We start from the raw sequence: 18,991 nt of genomic DNA, 5'->3' as shown, positions 1-18,991 counted from the left end.
GTCAACTTGAGCATTTAAATCATAGCAAACACGCATCCAATTACCAATATATACTACAAATGTAAATTATTTCTGTACCTCGCTATTTCCACTCCATCAACATTTCTGCTTTCCTGGACCTCCAACCTCCAACAATAGGAAACATTAACTGTGTCACTAAATTAAACTGCTGTTAAAAAATTTAGATTCTGTAACAGCAAATATAAACTATACAATTATTTTCATCTTCAGTTTTCATGGAATAACTCAGCACATGAAGTTCGATAGGAACAGTTTTAGTCCTCAATGCATAAATTGGACTAGAATTTTCAAATACACCGAACTCAGATAAGACGTACATCTGCTTTACCGATGTTTTTGACTCACCATCTAGACGAGACATTTGAATTTGCGTCGGGGTTTGGTCTTCAGGAAAGTGATTAATACATACAATTGCGTTCTCATTAACTAATATTCTGGAAAGGACAATGGCAACAGCAATCCTCGTTATCAGAGCATTACATCATTGAGAACCCGTGAAAGTGCCCAGATGGATTTTTCCTTCCCAGACGCACCGGCCAAGGTAGATGGGGTGGAACACATCATCGCAACGTGGCTGCGGAGAAGAGGAGCAGTGCGTGTCCTTTGCATGCTTATAGAGGCTCTATAGAGGACTTACACTGTGTCTCAAGCGAAGCTCTTTTCTGGCTCACAAGTTGTGATATAGAAATTTAGATATGAACTTGAGATGGTTGTTGTACATATTGTATATAATATTGTATAAATAATTATAGTCTCCCTAGGAATAGCCTTCTCCTATAGTCTGGAGAATTCTCCTCTCGTTTAGGAGTAGCTTCAACCAGTCACCCGCAAGGAGCTTAATTGTTAATAAAACACCGAATGCACTATCTCAATTAATATTACACTGTGAATAAAATAATACACAAGTAAATTAAAATACTAAGAGTGATCTTAGGCTCACATATAGGTTTTATTCACTAATTAAGCACTTTTCACTTAAAAATGCAAGCTGCCTCAATGTCGCCATCCAGGTAGCGGGTTCACTTTTAGCTCTTCTGTTCGAATTTCTTTTGCCTGCAAGACTTTCAATATTTTAATCGCCATGTTTGGGCAGTACCATTGCTGTTCTGTCTCTTCTTTGTCTTGAAACATGTCTTTTGTTTTCTGTTAGTTGTTTTATATTCCTTTCTTGCGTCATTATATTTCCGTAGGGATGTTTCTGTTGGCGTTGTCCTCAGTGCCTTCAGCGTGTTGTGATTAAACCAGGGCTTCGCTTTTCAATTTTCTCGATTCTTATATATGTCGTTATCTTTGATACATCTTTCTAAATTGGCATTATCTATATTTCCTTCACGAACTTTTTCAGTTATTGCATCTGTGTCCATTTCAGCTAATTTAATTTGGTCAACTCTTCTCCCCCTCTTGGGTTTTTCTTTTTCATTTTCGGTCTTTTACATCTCTCCCAGTTTTATGATAGTGTCCACTGGTAGGTGCTTCCTTGCAACTATATTTGATAGTACCTTCTGTTGCGTTGACCTTACATTGCTGAAGACTAGATCAATTGTGTTGCAACTATTTACACATATATATGTTTTAGAGTATATTTTATTTACTATTTTCATGCCTCCGCTTTCTAAATACTCGACTACGTTCTCCGACTTATTTTGACTTATGTCGACTCTGCAGTTTAAATCTCCCATTAATATGGTTATTTCGTTCCGATGTATCATATTTATTGCAGTGACCAGCTTATCGATTATATCTTCTTCTTTATATTCGGGCTGAAAGTAGACAGCGATTATTATGTATAGTTGGTATCGGTTTACATTATGGCACTGAATGGCCACGTACACCTTGTGTGGCGTGACCTTTCTACGGTGAGTTAACTTAAGATTACTGCATCATGTGGTAGGATTAAGTTTTCTGGCATCAAATCCAGGGCATTTTTCAATCCTTCAAAGTTCCAGAGTAGTGTCTTTAATAAATCTGGGGTGCAATCTTTATTAATTTTTGCAATTCTGTGGACGTTCTTATTTTTTTTGTTTGTATTGGCTTTATCTTCACATGTAAGTTTCCAGGTTGATTCCCTGAGTTGGCCTGTTTCTGTGTCGACGATGGAAACGAAGGGGCCTTACAATCACTCCGTTAGGCCAAAATCTTGCGTCTTCTGTTGCCGTTAGTTGCCTATATGGTAATCCTATTTTGAACGATTTAAAAGTACCTGGTAAATTTAACTCCTCGCATTTACATTTTATTCTATTCCTTTCTGTTGAAGGAAGTTTCTGACGCTTTCTGTTGTGATGCTTTTGGATAGTTTTCCCAAGTACAGCCATGCATTCCTTTCTGCTGCTTGATTCCTAGAATGACTTGTTGTTAGCGCATACTTCTTCTTCTGTTAATTATTTCTTTATAATTCTTATGTTGATATTCTTCACCTTTTTTATTGCAATGGTGTTCGAAGTTTTGTCCTACATATGGTCGTTGCCGGGACAAAACCTCCTATGTGATATACTGACCCGCAGCACATACAGAATGCCTTGACCATCTTCACACAATATTGCACCTTAGATGACATAACCTTACTGGCCAAAGTTCTAAGCTAAAATATTTCACATAGGAGGTTTTGTCCCGGCAACGACGATATTCTATGTTCTAGTCTTGGATGGTAGCTTTTTTTTTCGCTGGTGATAGGTTGCTCTATTGATTTTGGTCTTCCCTCTCTCATTTGGCCTGTGTTTGCTTTCCGAGGGCTGTAATCAAGTTTTGTCTCGTTCACTTTTCTCTTTGAGGCATTCTACGGTTAGCTTCGGCTTCGGCCATTTGATTTATTTTCAAGTTGAAGTCTGACATCTGAGCGACGACAGCAGCCATAATTACCTCACTCTGAGGCATAACACCCTTTCACACAATTATCTTGGCCAAATGCAATTCAGTAAACTGTGACCCGTTCGTGAAGCCATGCTAATAATTCCTGCATTTAAGACAGAACTGACAACAAATGCACATGTTAAATAGAGAACAGAACAGTACAACTAGCCACTGTTTAACTTACAGAAACATAAACTAACGAAAATAATATCCATACATAAACCAGCAACAAACAACACAGCGACTGAGAACACGTGGCGATAGCTTCCTTACCATCGCTGTTATCGTTGCCATAGCAACAGATAATTTTCGAGCAGTGTTAGTCAACTTTTTCTCACCGGTGGCGCTAACTCTCGTGGACCCAGCTATAGTTCTGCACGCATGTCTTCCAGTGCTCCCTACATGTTCTTTCCTGCTGTATATAGTGTGAAATCTTGATCACAGCTAACACTTAACCACCGAAGTTTTGACTTCTTTTTATTGGTTGATTTAAGAGCGTTAAATTGACCTTGTTGTAGCTGCGCATATGAGAGGTGGCATAACCCGTCGCAGGTCACAGCTGTATCATTTTCTTCAACTCTTTTGTCGCATATTGAACAGATTTCATGCTTATCAATTTCCTCCCTAGGTGTCGCAGTGTGCTGGTGGCTTTCTTTCGGCATGTCTGGTTGGTATATCTGTCTCTCCTGTGTTCTTTGTGAAGCAGGCTCCAAGAAAGTAGATCCTGCAAAAAACTTGCCTAGTGCTCTCTTGAAATAGGTGCTGTCTATTCTACACTAGGATTATCAATGATTACACTTCCTAACACAAATATCATTAACGGCACTTCGCTTAGACAGATATCACTGTTGCAAGTTATGAATCTCATTCCGTATTGACGGTTATCACTTTACAAAAGAAAATATTTATAAAATCCTCCTATCAATACAATTCAAGTCATCTGTTAGATGAAGCAAAGTCTATACATGTTTCAGCCTAATCTCAAGGCCATCTTCAGTAGTAAAACAATTATTACATAATATACAAACAAATTAAAACACGTAATGATGTGAAGTGACAGTGATCATGATAAGTGAGTTAAAAACACATTGAGGTGCAAAGTCCTCTCATCTAATAGATCTTGCTGGCTGTTAAATAAAACATTATGCTGAGGAGTGTAGTGAGACCGTCAATACTACGAATAAAACGTGTAACATCTGTAATGAGAAAAAAGGAATATATGAGTGGATGAGGAACAAGTTAAAATGATGTACGAAAAGAAAACTCAGCCATGAGCGAACATTGTAGAGAGAAAAATCATAAATACACAACAATTGATCAAGATTTAAAGATCCTGCATTACGAACAGAAAGGTCCCTTACTTAATATACTAGAGAATATATATATAGATATTGACCAATATAACAATCCCGTCTATAACTTAAATGAAATCAACGAAAAGAAAAATATTTTATTGGAAACCTTTGTCCCGCTCATCTGCGAACAGTTCATTAATAAAAAAGAGTTTCACTACCGATATTCTAGAACAAGACCCGCCCTTCCATCAACACCCTCCTTCCGCGAATCACAACGTCCCTCCCTGCCTGCCCCTCCCCCTCCATTACCCCTCCCAACCACATCGACACAGATACACAGTAAGCCACACACAGGCTTAGTTGTCAATGTGACTTGAGACCGACAAGGTCATCTCCATTCGAGACGACAACTTTTAGTTACAAGTAAGTCATATGAGTTTTCTTTTCGTACATCATTTTAACTTGTTCCTCATCCACTCATATATTCCTTTTTTCTCATTACAGATGTTACACGTTTTATTCGTAGTATTGACGGTCTCACTACACTCCTCAGCATAGTGTTTTATTTAACAGCCAGCAAGATCTATTAGACGAGAGGACTTTGCACCTCAATGTGTTTTTAACTCACTTATCATGATCACTGTCACTTCACATCATTACGTGTTTTAATTTGTTTGTATATTATGTAATAATTGTTTTACTACTGAAGATGGCCTTGAGATTAGGCTGAAACATGTATAGACTTTGCTTCATCTAACAGATGACTTGAATTGTATTGATAGGAGGATTTTATAAATATTTTCTTTTGTAAAGAGATATCACTGTGTTGTTCTGTATTTAACAGACACGATTTGAATTGCGTGCTCATCAAGCAATAATCAATTTGCTTTTTTAATGCACAATGTGCGAAATTAAATTAAATTAATAAATAAGATAGCGGATTCACAAACGGCAGAGGTAGTCGGATTTTTGAAGGACGGTTAAAAATCCATTGGACACTCAATATCATACAATGTCTTCATATAAAAGATCTGTAGTCACACATTTGGTGTTTACCCGACAAAATTCATTACATCTCAGCCATAGACACCCAAGAGAGTTTTGGTTTACTCGATCTGCCATCTAGTGGGCCTAGAATAAAACACAACGTCGAAATTGACGAGCAGACAGCGAGATGGCATCAAATAAAAATGTCTGCACACGGCAGCTGAGGCCATGCGATTATTATTATTATTATTATTATTATTATTATTATTATTATTATTATTATTATTATTATCATCTTTTTCTTATATTTATGAAAATAACCAGCGAATGATAAATATTTCCATAGTACAGCGAAACATTCACGAGTAGGAACTCGTTCCCGCGCTTGTTACAATCACCGGGAGGTTCAAGAGGCTGAGTAGCCCTCAGATACAACAATGTTTGTGGCAAAGTGTCATCATCAAAAGTCGTTATACTCAGCGGTGAGCGTCGTGCGTGACGTCATGAACTAAGATGTCAACAGCTTGTCTTAAAGCCTCATGAAGAGATAGACCGGTTATCTTATTGACTTGTCCATCCACCTGCTCTCTGTTCTCCCCCTGCCCTAAACCTTCCCTCCCATTACTACTTTTTCTTGATTTCCTCCACCTATTTTTATAATACGTCCAAATAACTGGAGAACGCATGCGAAAAAAGACGCTTGGAGATGTTAAATCCTTTGAGAATGGAGTTCATCTTTAGTCCATTTATTGCCTAGCATTCTGCGCCATCAAGGAAACTCGCAAGTTTCACAAACGTATAAGAAGCGGGAAAACACGAGGCGGATCTTTGTGCTGTTCTGCCACATCTTGGCGAGCTCGTCTTCACAACTGCCCGTGTCACACAGAATGCACCAAGTCCCTTATGAGTGCTTCTCGATCAAGTTTGGATTTGCTGAGATTGATGTGTAATCCATATGGCAGACTAAGTTCATCTTCTCTGCTGGCTATAAGCACAGTGTCATCTGCAAATCAGAGATTGTTTATAATTGTTCCACCAATTGATATGCCTACAACCCTCTGCTACGTGATTGTTGCACAGAGCTGATGTCCATGAGCACCTTCTTCCAGACAACGCAATCAAAGACTTTCATATAGTCAAGGAAGAATATGAAAACGGGGGCACAGAACTCACGCGAATTTTTAATTATTTCTCTCACATAAACCTACACTGCATAGTGTAGCGTTTTCGCTACATAATATTCTTCTTGCAGTTCAGCAACATGCTAAAAGATGGCAAACATTACTTTGTATATATTACCCTTGACATCTGTAGTTCCAGAAATTATGCTACACGGGGCTACGGACAATAATTTTCTCCGTCTATGTGCTATGTTATCTTTGCATGCGGCAGTTGGACATGCATGAGTAGCATTGGAATATAATTCTAGGTGACTCGATGACGACTAAAGTTTAACAAAAACACACTGCTCTGCCAAAAATACATTTATATTTCATCATAAATGTCTAGTAATGTACAGTTTACAATATTTGTTACTAAAAAGTCTTGAAATATGATTGTAGCGTTTTTGCTACATCATGCAGCTAAGGCTATTCCTTTGAGATGCATATTTGAAGGTTATGGGCAGCAATGACTTGAAGTACGTAATGGTAGTGTTCAATTTGATGATTATTTCATTAATGCTGCAAGACTTAAGTGCAAATAATGATAATAATACTGTATTTTAATATGTATTGAATGTTCTCAAGATGCAGTTGTTTACTTTTAGCAAATCTATTCGTAATTCCTTTTGCCATAAATGTTATATGGCTGGAGATCATCTGAAAATATGCGATACGGAAGTTAGCTAGACAGAAGTGTAACCCTAGCAATCTGCAGCCTGTGGTATAGGGTATGGACGGATGGCTCGACACTGTTACCTAGCAATTGTGCGGGCTGTGATGTAAGGTATGGATGGATGCCCCGACACTGTTACCAAGCAACTCTGCAGTCTCTGGTGTACGGTATGGACGGATGGCCAGACACTGTTACCTAGCAATTCTGCAGCCTGTGGTGAAGGGTATGGATGGATGGCCAGACACTGTTACCTAGCAATTCTGCAGCCTGTGGTGAAGGGTATGGATGAATGGCCAGACACTGTTACCTAGCAATTCTGCAGCCTGTGGTGAAGGGTATGGATGGATGGCCAGACACTGTTACCTAGCAATTCTGCAGCCTGTGGTGAAGGGTATGGATGGATGGCCCGACACTATTGCCTAGCAACTCTGCAGCCTGTGGTGAAGGGTATGGATGGATGGCCAGACACTGTTACCTAGCAACTCTGCAGCCTGTGGTGTAGGGTATGGATGGATGGCCAGACACTACTGCCTAGCAACTCTGCAGCCTGTGGTGAAGGGTATGGATGGATGGCCAGACACTGTTACCTAGCAACTCTGCAGCCTGTGGTGTAGGGTATGGATGGATGGCCAGACACTGTTACCTAGCAACTCTGCAGCCTGTGGTGTAGGGTATGGATGGATGGCCAGACACTATTGCCTAGCAACTCTGCAGCCTGTGGTGAAGGGTATGGATGGATGGCCAGACACTGTTACCTAGCAACTCTGCAGCCTGTGGTGTAGGGTATGGATGGATGGCCAGACACTGTTACCTAGCAACTCTGCAGCCTGTGGTGTAGGGTATGGATGGATGGCCAGACACTGTTACCTAGCAACCATGTCTTATGGCTGGTGCTCATCTGAAATTAGCAGCAATTGATTGAGGGCCATGACTGAGCATCAATGTGTTGGAAAAGGAAGGCAAATTCTTTATTTTAGCTGAACTGTGGACATGACCTATCCATTTGAGCAAGCTATTATTTTACAATTCCATCAATGTAATAAATCTCTTTTACAATAAAAATTCTCGTTCTTATATACTGTATGGCTAACGTTTGTACATTAAGTAGCCTTCAATGCATGATGTAGCGTTTTTGCACTCTCCTGAATTTTCCCTTTTTGCTCTCCAGCATGATTAAATATATCAAAATCTGTTGTCTATCTGTTGTTATATATTTTATCACCTTCTAAAAATTTTTCACGTCAGAGTTGTGGGTGTAACTATCTTCATGCCGTGTATAGTTAAGGCTCTCTTTTCTCGGGTGCCTTTTCCTTCAAAAGAACTACTTCTTATGCAGATATGTGAGGGAGGACATACGGCTTCAAACTCTGGTTCAAGATGTACAGGAAGATTTCTCTTGCCTGGGATATGAGTGCAACAGTTTCGCCTGGCTACTCCCCACTTTCCCATACTCCTTTACACAATGACACCGTCCTGTGCCATCTACACCAGGAGACTCGGAGTTATTCAGATGTTGAATTGAATTTTCTATTTCGCTGCGTAAGATTGGAGCCTCAACTGCTACATGCTCTGCACCGTTGTTATTTCCAAAATGCAACTCTTCACAGTATTGTTTCGACCTCGCAACAACATCTACCTTATCTCTGATAGGGTCCCCATTCTCGTCGTCTACCACCCAAGTACCAGGTTTAAAGTCGCAGGTGAAGTTTCTTCAAGAGATAGGTTACCTGATTCTGATTGTTTGTTATTCTCATAAGCATTTTGCTCTGTCACTTCTACAGTTATGTTCTATTTCACTGCACTTATCTTTCTTGATCCTGGGTCAGATTACTTCTGTGTCAGTTCATTGTGATATCCAAGGATGTTTTACCGTTTTTCGGTCGTTGTTCTGATGCCGAAAGAGACCCCATACTTGCGAGACTGGTTTGTCTTACAAGGTCACCAATTTCCCTGTCTTTTTCTGTCCTTCTTGGTAGATTTTAGCATTTTCGTGGACAGCTCCAGGAAATGTGTTAGAAAGTACAGTAGGACCGAAGTCTACGCACTAAGACGGAGTCAATTTGCCTTATGAATCTATCTACAGCCACTACTTGTAATCTCTCGGAGGTTCTCGAGTTAGAGAGACACTTACATGAGTGCTCAAAAACCTTTGTGCAGACATCATTCTAGGACCCAAACCTACACTCCCGATTTCTACCTTTGTTCCAGCCATTGTTCCACCGGCTAAGTTCTTTTATAATCTGCTTCCATACGAAAAACCAGTCGCTCGCACACCAGGGCGTCATTCAAAAGAAGATGCTGATCTTATTCAGTCACAAATAAAGAAACTCTTGAATGAACGGGTTATAGAGAAAAGCCATTCTCCTTGGCGAGCTCAAGCACTTGTCGTAACTAGCGCAAATCGCAAGGAAAGGATGGTTGTAGATTGTGCCCAAACGATCGATTTACATTAGTAGATGCCTTCCCTTTCCCACAAGTACATGAATTAGTTCAGAAAGTATCCAGTTACTCATTTTTGAGCTCTATTGATCTCAGAAATGCATACCATCAAATTTCAGTTCCTCCTGAATATAAGCCGTTGTCTAAAGCTTTACCAGTTCCGCAAGATCCCTTTTGTAGTACGGTAACAAACCCAGTCGCTTGCTTCGAACGAAATAATACGAAATGAGTATCTTCGAGATACATATTTCGATGATATTACAGTTTGTGGAAGCAATAAAACTGAGCGTGATGAAATTTTGAATTAGCTTCCAAATACAGACTGACCTTAAATGGAACCAGATGTAAATGTTCTAGGACTACTCTCAACTGTTACCGAGAATACGATCAAACTGGATCCGGAGCGTCTCCGTCTTCTGCTCACATGGCCTCACTCCGGCAAGCAATGGGTATGTTTGATCATTATTCCAAATGGATTAAGAACTTCTCCGCCAAGATAGAACCCATAACAAATTGCTGAACTTTTTTACTCTACGCGTCTGCTATGGAAGCTAAAGGAGGGCATCGCGAACACTCTACAGTAGAAACTGCGTGGGAAAGTTGCAAGACCTGTAGGCATTACATCGACGGATGCTAATTTCAGATGGCATCCACCCGTAAAATAGCCTGCACTGTTGTTAGCCTCTTCAGTGGCACGCCCGAGAAATTCTCGGGTGGCGCACGCCTGCCCATAACGTCACCGCCCGAGAAATTCTCGTTTAGCTGCAGTGTTCATTTCGCGATCGCCCAATAATTTCTCGGGTACTCTAATCGCTTGGGAAAATGTTTTCAAGTATTCTCAACAGATGGCGGGAGGATTTCCAGCTGTATTCACGTAGCGTCTGGCTTAAAATATGCCTTATCTTCTCTACTTTACATATACAACCTCTGTCCAGCTTACGAGGTAAACAGAAATGGCGAGCGCGAAACGGAAGAGAAGTTTGTCTGAAGACAAAATAAGGAACTACATCAAAGATGAATCTCTAAGTGACATTAGTATTTCTGATAGTAGCTATAATGATTCAATTTATTCTTCAGATGATGACCTTAGTAATTCTAGTGAAAGTGAAGAAGATATTACGTCAGACGCTAAGGTGATGGTAGATGTTGAATATACATTCGTTTGGAAAAAGTGTAAGCCTGGGGATAGTGTGCGACCTAATATTATTCCATATACGGGAAATCCTGGTGTGAGGCTTAGCTTTTTACCAGAGGTGAGTGCGATTGACTGTTTTGAACTGATTCTAACAGACGAAGTTGTAAATTTGACAGTGACCGAAAACATTCGTTGGCCCTATGCTAAAAGTGCATTGAAAACCTTGTAAATAAATCTCCGCATGGAAGGGTACAGTTTTGGAAAAAAGAAGCTCTTACAAAATTTGGCAATTTATTGCGTTAGTATTGCTGATGGGAGTAATACAAAAGCCTGAAATAAAAATGCATTGCTCACAGGACAGTCTAGGCCCTACTCAAAACACCAATATTTTATGAAACTATATCACAAGTCAACTGTAAAAAAGTGTAAATAGAGTGTAAAGTAAGTTTTTATTAACCTTGAATAATATATGAATGTGTTCCATTAATAATTGTTACTCATTCCTTGCTTCCGAAAAATAAATAAATTCCTCCGAAAAAACCTCACTTTTCTGGCACAGGAGGTCTGCCAAAACCCGCCACCGAAGGGGCTAGGTAACATTGTCTGGCCATCCATACATGACAGCTTGCACTGTTGCTAGGTAACATTGTCTGGCCATCCATACGTCACAGGCTGCACCGTTGCTAAGTAACATTGTCTGGCCATCCATACATCACAGGCTGCACCGTTGCTAAGTAACATTGTCTGGCCATCCATACGTCACAGGCTGCACCGTTGCTAAGTAACATTGTCTGGCCATCCATACATCACAGCCTGCACTGTTGCTAGGTAACATGGTCTGGCCATCCATACATCACAGCCTGCACTGTTGCTAGGTAACATTGTCTGGCCATCCATACATCACAGCTTGCACTGTGTCTAGGTAACATTGTCTGGCCATCCATACATTACAGCCTGCTCTGTTGCTAGGTAACATTGTCTGGCCATCCATACATCACAGCCTGCACCTTTACTTTGGTTACACTTCCGTCACACATTTTGTCGCATTACGCTGCACAAATTTTCGGATGACGTAAGACATATTTGTATCAATATTATGTAATTTTGAAATGTCAGGCCATGTGGTGTGGTTCTCTTTACAGCCCGTGGAACTACTTGTCATCGAGGGTCCTGGTCGTCACGAGAACACAACACAAAACATCGAGGAATAAACAACGGCTGGTCCCAGAAATATATTCCAAGATGTTTATGGCGGAGTTGTGACTGAGGAGTGAAGAAATGTGATGTTTCCGTTTCCGTCGCTCATAACAGGAATCTCTGTAATCTGTGTCAAGAGTATGAGTAATAATGTCGAGTATCAGACATCTGGTACTTACATCCCCATTTTCTATGATATTAAAAATTCAAGATTATTCATAATCTTATTTTGCTTCCAAAGTGTTATATGTTATTTATTGTGTATACCTTAAAAAGAGCACGTAATAGGGGAACTAACGTGGCTGGGCAATGCCTTGTGTTATATTTCAAAGGGGTGTCTTCTAATCGAGAAGCCTGATAATGGCCCACTTTCAGCCTGATTACATTTTCTATTACACTTTTAGAAGATGCTCTAGAGTATGTGTCATTGGTTTGTAAATTACAATATTTAATGTATATAAACTTACCACATGCAATTGAGTTAAAATGCGGTGCACTATAATTGCAGTTGTCTTAGTTTAATTTATTGTTCTCATCTGGTACCTTCCCGTCCCAAGATGTCTAAACATAGAACATAGAATATTTGAGGTTTTGCATTCACATAACAAATTGTCAGAAACTCGAAAAAAAAACCGTAAGGGAGGGGCCCTAAGTTTGACGTTGGTGTTATTGTCTGCAGGCATCGGGAAATTCATCGTCTAAATATCCGCTTCCCACCCTTCTGTCGGTTACCATTAAAATACTCCATATTTCGTTTTTCCGTACTGTTATTTATATTACAGGATTTGAACATATTAAGGTATACAAAGAACGCCTTTTAGTAAATTAGCACAGGTTTACAACAATCAATTGCCAAAAATTTGCATCATGTCATAAATTAAAGTCATTATCGGTACAATTTATGAACATATTTAAAAAAGTTACAAACATCGTTTATACTCTACTGTAGAGGCACTACACTGTCAAAGTTTCCCCTAACTTTACAGTCAACACTTTCAATAACTCAAACCTCTGTTCACTTCCAACTGTCACTGAGTTTAATTTCAGGGAGCTTGAACTGGACAAGCATGATTACACCGACGCAGCATTTAAATAATATTAATTTAAAAAGTAAAACAGAACAAGCGATGAAAATGGTTCATAATTGTACGACATGCTTTAGTGCGGCTTGCGTACATGAACTTCAATTGTTCCGCTCACACTGGAGTTTGTAGAGAATGTAAAGGATCCTGGATGGCGATTTTCGTCCTTCAACTGTTTTAGGAACTCACTAAGGGGCTTTCCGTCCGCCTACATGCAGTGGACAAACACAGGAAGAGGATGTTGTAACACACTGCGTAATGATGCACATCCATGTCCAGATTTCATGTATATTTTGCAGGTGACGCGTATCCACTCTTCCACATATCCTGAAAAGGGGTGATTGTAACATGTCAAGAAGAAAGTTATTTTGTCCTATCGCAATTATGTCGTTGACAGCTCTTCTATACATCTATATTTTGATACATCTCAAGCTGCCACTAAAATATTAAAAATTTCGGATAAAAATATATGAGCAGTCAGGGAAACAGAGTTTCAGACAGTGCGCAGACGATTCGAAGTTTGCTGAATCAGTATTTGTGGTTGGTGAAGACGTCAATAAGGTCAATGACCTCTGGCATCATCATGGCGTTAATAAGTCATGACGTCATAACCTAATCTAACCTAACAGTCCTGACCTAACCTCACAGCGGTCATAGCGGTTGGTGAGATACACATGTAAAGTGCAATGTTCAAATGTCGTATCTGTCAGTGAGAAAGAAACAACTGTGTAGTGAAGTCATGATGTAATTTCTATTTGATACTAAGTGTAATGCTATTGAAAAGTCGGTCGTTAAATTTGTTAGCAAAAAGAAACTGAACCCTTTTACTGAAGACGAGCTGAATGAGTTGAATTCATTGCCAAAGGCGTTTCTAGTCAATGTAGCGGCGAATGCGGTAATGAAAATCTGGAAGAAGGTGGGTCGTGAGTGGACGCAATGTTCTGTTCTGTCCGAGCTCAAGCTGTTCAGTGTAAGTATCAACTAGTGAGTCTAGCTATGAAATCCTCCGTGCGACAGGTCGTACTTGCCAACTCATTTGACTGTATCAGAGACCTAGAAATAACGAGTTGACTTCGTTTATGATCGCTTATCATGGCTGGGAAGAGAGCGGACAAGCAGATACAGCAAATAATGAGGAGGCCTGCTGAGAGAAACGTGAGGACGTCAGCTGGGCGTAGGCTCGTCATCCTCCTACTCCTGGCTGCCGCGAGGTGCTGCTGGCTTCTCGTGCTAGTAAACGTGAAGGCAAACATAAAGTGAGACGTGGCTATGATAAAAATCTGTTTCGTAATGGTGTGTAGCGTTTGACGTCACCTAAAGCTACAGTTGCACTTGTTGTCGCTGGTGCAATGGAAAGGAAACTTTTGTTCAATGGAGATACACGTGCATTGCCCCACTCCAACTCCCAATTTAACTAGCGATCATCCTCACTGAAAAGAAAATACAAGGTTAATCTGGTTTCCCGGTTACAGAAAGTAGTCGAAAGGAGAGGTAGATTTTCTTGTTTGTCTGCAGTAATGAAATACGCCGAACGTTTAAATTACATCTCCTTTTATGTTACATCGCACCGACAGAGATAGGCCTTATGGTGACAGTGGGACATGAGTGGGAACGAAGTGAACCTGCCCTTGCCTGGTGTGAAAACGGGAAACCGAGGAGCGCGCGGCTTTTCGCTGGGTCTTTATTAATCAAAGAATTGATGTTACTAGAACGCTCAAAGGTGCTTATAGGCACTTATGAGCTCTTGTTGGTACTGTAGCGGTATAATTTAAGGACTACGTGAAATCACCGCTACACCGGAAATTTGATTATGTGGAATTCATAAAAAAAGGAGAAATGGAAACTATCGTTTAATCTTGTCCCAAAAGAAGGGAACTCTGCGGTAGCTAATTGTTGTACTGTTGGGATTATTATTGGTGCAAATTGTAATATAACTGTAGGAAATTGCTTCGCCATTGGACTTTTATTGAATGTTGCTGTCTACGAGTTTCTTATTGGGTATTCCCGCTGCTCGATAGTCAACTGTTCTGCAGTGCGCGCCCTAGCGGCCATTATTCCAAACGAACACTTCTGTTCCAGCGGTCGGCTAGTGCAGGCGTCATGTCGCTTGGCTTGCTGCCAGTCGCTATGGCAGGCAAGAACGATTTGAATCCACCGTAGGAGATTGTGAAGGGAGGCGTAGGCCTGTGTAATGACATTTATGTGGTGGTGGTGCAATTGTAGCTTGTAAGTAAGTGTGGAATGCAACCTTTTTGCGACTACGAGTGCCTGCAGCTATATAATATTTTTCTTGGGAATGTTTGCACCAAACTGTATAAGTGAGTATTGAAAAACGTCTTCAACAATCCGGTAAGTGATCGTCTGGCATCATATTTACCCTGACAGACTTTCCATGTAATCTTCTGGGAATTATTCTGCAGTGAGTAAAACGCCAACCTTCGATGTTTTGAATTAATAATAATTTCTTCGGGAGACGTCTTGTGAATCACAGCCTCGACATACCACTTGCAGGAGAGCAATGTGTATTCGCCAAATTATGTTCTGAGAAGATTCCCGTGTGAAACCCCTTTGATACGCTGATTTTTATGTGTTGCACTAATAATAATAATAACTGCCTTACGTCGAGAACCTATATAATCTAGTCGTGAGAAATGTGCTTGTTCCGTAAGCAGTCTTGTGGCTTTCTTCTCCCAAATCTGCTCGGGTTAATATTATATTGTGTCATATCTTGGTGATGTGATAAAGCTGGGTTCCAGGCCGTAATAAATGCAATGTTTCGAAACTACTTGGTAAAAATATTAGCTGCTGGACACTCTCGCAAATTTATATTTGTTAATTTGAGATTTTAGGTAGATTCTTTATATTTTCTTCCTTCTGAAGTATACGGAAATTGCTAATGCTCATACTATTATTGTAATATCGATCTTGTGATCGTTAGATTGAGTTATCTTGATCTTATTTGTGATTCTCGATCGCATCTTCCATTATTGAATTCCGTTAATCTAAATATGCCCTACCAATTAGGTTATACTTAAACAAGTGAATAATTTTTATTGATGCACATACTTATGCGTCACCGGAACAGTGTGGTTTAAAATGATCTGCTCTTTGAACTGGAGCTGTGACAAGTGAAGGTGTATGTAGTATCTTGTATCATTAGCCTCATAAAGGCAACTGGATATTTAAAATTATTTTAAACCCTAGTGAATACTGAAGCGTGTTTTGGATGAAAGAAAATTTAATTTAATTTTCCCTTTCAAATTATTTTATTATTATTATTATTATTATTATTATTATTATTATTATTATTATTTGAAATCTTCTTTTTTTTGAATTTCGATTAATGTTACTGATTTGGAGCTTCACTCCATTTCTGTTCCATTGTTGTTGATATGCTTTCATTTGTTTTTCTGATAACGGTGTGATAAGTTTGCATTGTAGCGGTGTGAGTGTCTTAACAATACTCGTGACGTGCAGACGTTCGTTGTTGCATGGCGTACCTGTGTTGGTGATGTGATGAACTGGTCACAAGATGAGTTTTAATTGTTTCTACATTATTGTGCTACCTTATTATTATTATTATTATTATTATTATTATTATTATTATTATTATTATTATTATTGATTTCCTTCCGCAATTCTTTCCTTTCCTTTTGATGTCGGCTCTTTATTCATTTTAAATTTTGCCTTCCTTAATGTTTCTTGAGGACATTGTTAGTGTGTTAGGGGACGCGGTTGTAGGTTTAAATTTGAAACGCTTCCGTGTTCACTGAGGGATTTCAAAAATGTAATAAGTTACATTTTGGGGAATTTTATTGGGACGCGCGTACCCACTACTGGTGCACCTGAGTTATTTATGACTTCCATTATGGAAGGATGGATTCGAGCTCGAACAACCAAATTTAATTAACAAGTAAATTGTCACAAACTAGCTAATTGTAATGAAGCTTTTAAATCTACTGAAGTTAATTGTGTCTGGGAAATATTGTTAAATTTCTTTAAAAGAATAATTTAGTTGTAATTATAGGTACGGTGACTACGATTGTTTTTTTGATATACGAGCCTTGTCATCAGTTTTCTCTTTTCTTAAAGGATAATGTTTGTTTTAATTTTCTTATATTTCAAAATGCACCACCCACCCTTATTTTTCTTTTAAATCAAATTATATTTTGGTCCTTTTAATTGTGACTGAGTGTGTCATTATTGTGAATTGCTCTACCTCATATTCCTTCCACCCTCTGTTATGGTTGTTAACCTATTGGCTTCGCCCAGATTCCCATCGCTTCCCATTTCCTGTGTTTGTGTTCTATCGAGGCCCTTCTCGAAGTAGCTGGCATGTTCACGCTGGGAAGAGCCTCTTATCTCTTTGTTGGTTGCGCTAGCAATTGCGGACTTGGGCTGCGGTGTTGTGCCACCTGTTGATTGGTTGCCCTCCTCTGCGATTGTTGGTGTGCCACAGTACGTATGAGTGTTTACAGGCTCTTACAGTGTCGTACGAAATAAATTTTTATGTTATGCACGTCTCACTCAATTCTTGCTTTCAAGTTTACTAGTACGATAAGCAAGCAGCACCTCGCGCTAGGCGAACATTGAGTCCGATTCCAGGCCACAATATTGGTAGCCAGTAAAATGAATCTCAGTAGGAAAAAAGACTCTATTGATGAGCCCATACCTAGCACTATTCCTCACCTTTCTCTCAGCAGGCCTCCGCATTATTTGCTGTATCTGCTTGTCCGCTCTCTTCTCAGCCATTATAAGCGATCATAAACGAAGTTAACTCGTTACTTCTAGGTCTCTGATACAGTCAAACGAGTTGGCAAGTACGACACTGTCGCACAGAGGATCACTTTTTTACAAGTTGTTTTACGTCGCACCGACACAGATAGGTCTTGTGGCGACCATAGGACAGAAAAGGGTTAGGAATGTTCTTTAGCCTTAATAAGGTACAGCCCAAGCATTTGCCTGGTATGAAAATGGGAAACCACGGAAAACCATGGGTGCCGACAGTGGGGTTCGAACCCAGTATCTCCCGAATACTGGATACTGGCCGCACTTAAGCGACTGCAGCTATCGAGCTCTGTTGAGGATCTCGTAGCCAGACTGCACGGCTTAAGCTCCGACAGAGCAGAATCTTGACTCCACGCACCTTCTTCCAGATTTTCATTACGCATTCGCCGCTACATTGACTAGAAACGCCTTTGGCAATGAATACAACTCATTCTGCTCGTCTTCACTATTGTTTTCCAAATTCGTACGTTCCTCTTCACCAGATGTGTGTCAATGTCATAATTTCCTCTCATACCGATTCTGATGGTTCCGTCAGTTTCCGCTTCGAACGTTAGCGCTGTACTGCGTACGGTGAACCTTCTGTTCATCTTTACATAATATTTCGTCCGTATATTTTAAAAATATGGGGTGTAGCTGCCTAGTAAATAAATAATTTGATATCTATTGTTGGTTCATGTTTTATTACGCATGCTATTATATTTATTTTGTGTTAACATGTTTTTTCTGCACAGGCTAAATTTAGACTCGCTGAGTTGCGAGTAGCTGAACAGAATGTAACAAAACGTGGAATGTAAAAAACAATTCTATCTTGTAGGTTATAAATAATTTCAGTCACGCAAGCTGGGATTGTACGTTAGGGCAAAGTCTCTATCTCTGTTATTATGACCTGTACAGTGAGCCAAGAAACCTTTTCTTGACTTTTTACCTTCTGCTCTGTCCTACTAATATTACGAGATTTTGATATGGTGGTCACAACAGATGTCAGTTAGATCGCTCTTGTGATTTCCGCCTTGATTTCCGTCGTCTCTGTTAGAATATCTTTGATCTCCTGCAGGAATGAGCTATTCTATTCTGTGAATTTCGCAAACCTGATTTTGCCTTTTACTATCCCGATGAGGGATTTTGTTCCTTATATTAAACGTTACGATGTATAATCTGACTGGGATAACCTCCGTATTTGCATGGTGTGTAAGACATAGTTCCAGGTGGGAGGTTTACTTGGACGCAAAGACTGAAGCCAGACAACAAACAAGCGATAAAGTAAATGTATACAATGTATGTACTACTATGTAAAGTATGTGAATACTTTGTACATAAAAGACTCGCATAAACGGGCGATAGTGGGGAAAACTATCGGGGTGCCC

General features: G+C 39.7%; 1 protein-coding gene across 4 annotated transcripts in view; it reads left to right on the top strand.

Moving 5' to 3' along the window:
- LOC136875406 (sodium-coupled monocarboxylate transporter 1) overlaps window positions 1–12,243 on the top strand; it is a 238,344-nt gene extending 226,101 nt beyond the window's left edge. For all 4 annotated transcript variants that reach the window (XM_068228195.1, XM_068228197.1, XM_068228196.1 and 1 more), the window contains one exon: window positions 11,703–12,243. In XM_068228195.1, the coding sequence (XP_068084296.1) occupies window positions 11,703–11,771 (69 nt within the window). In that variant the 3' untranslated portion in view covers window positions 11,772–12,243. The remainder of the gene's footprint in view (window positions 1–11,702) is intronic.
- Window positions 12,244–18,991: the final 6,748 nt, after the last annotated feature.

The sequence above is a fragment of the Anabrus simplex genome, chromosome 6, assembly GCF_040414725.1.
Source record: "Anabrus simplex isolate iqAnaSimp1 chromosome 6, ASM4041472v1, whole genome shotgun sequence".
NCBI lineage: Eukaryota > Metazoa > Arthropoda > Insecta > Orthoptera > Tettigoniidae > Anabrus > Anabrus simplex.
The sequence above is the reverse complement of the archived record's forward strand: the minus strand, read 5'-3'. Positions and strand labels throughout refer to the sequence as shown.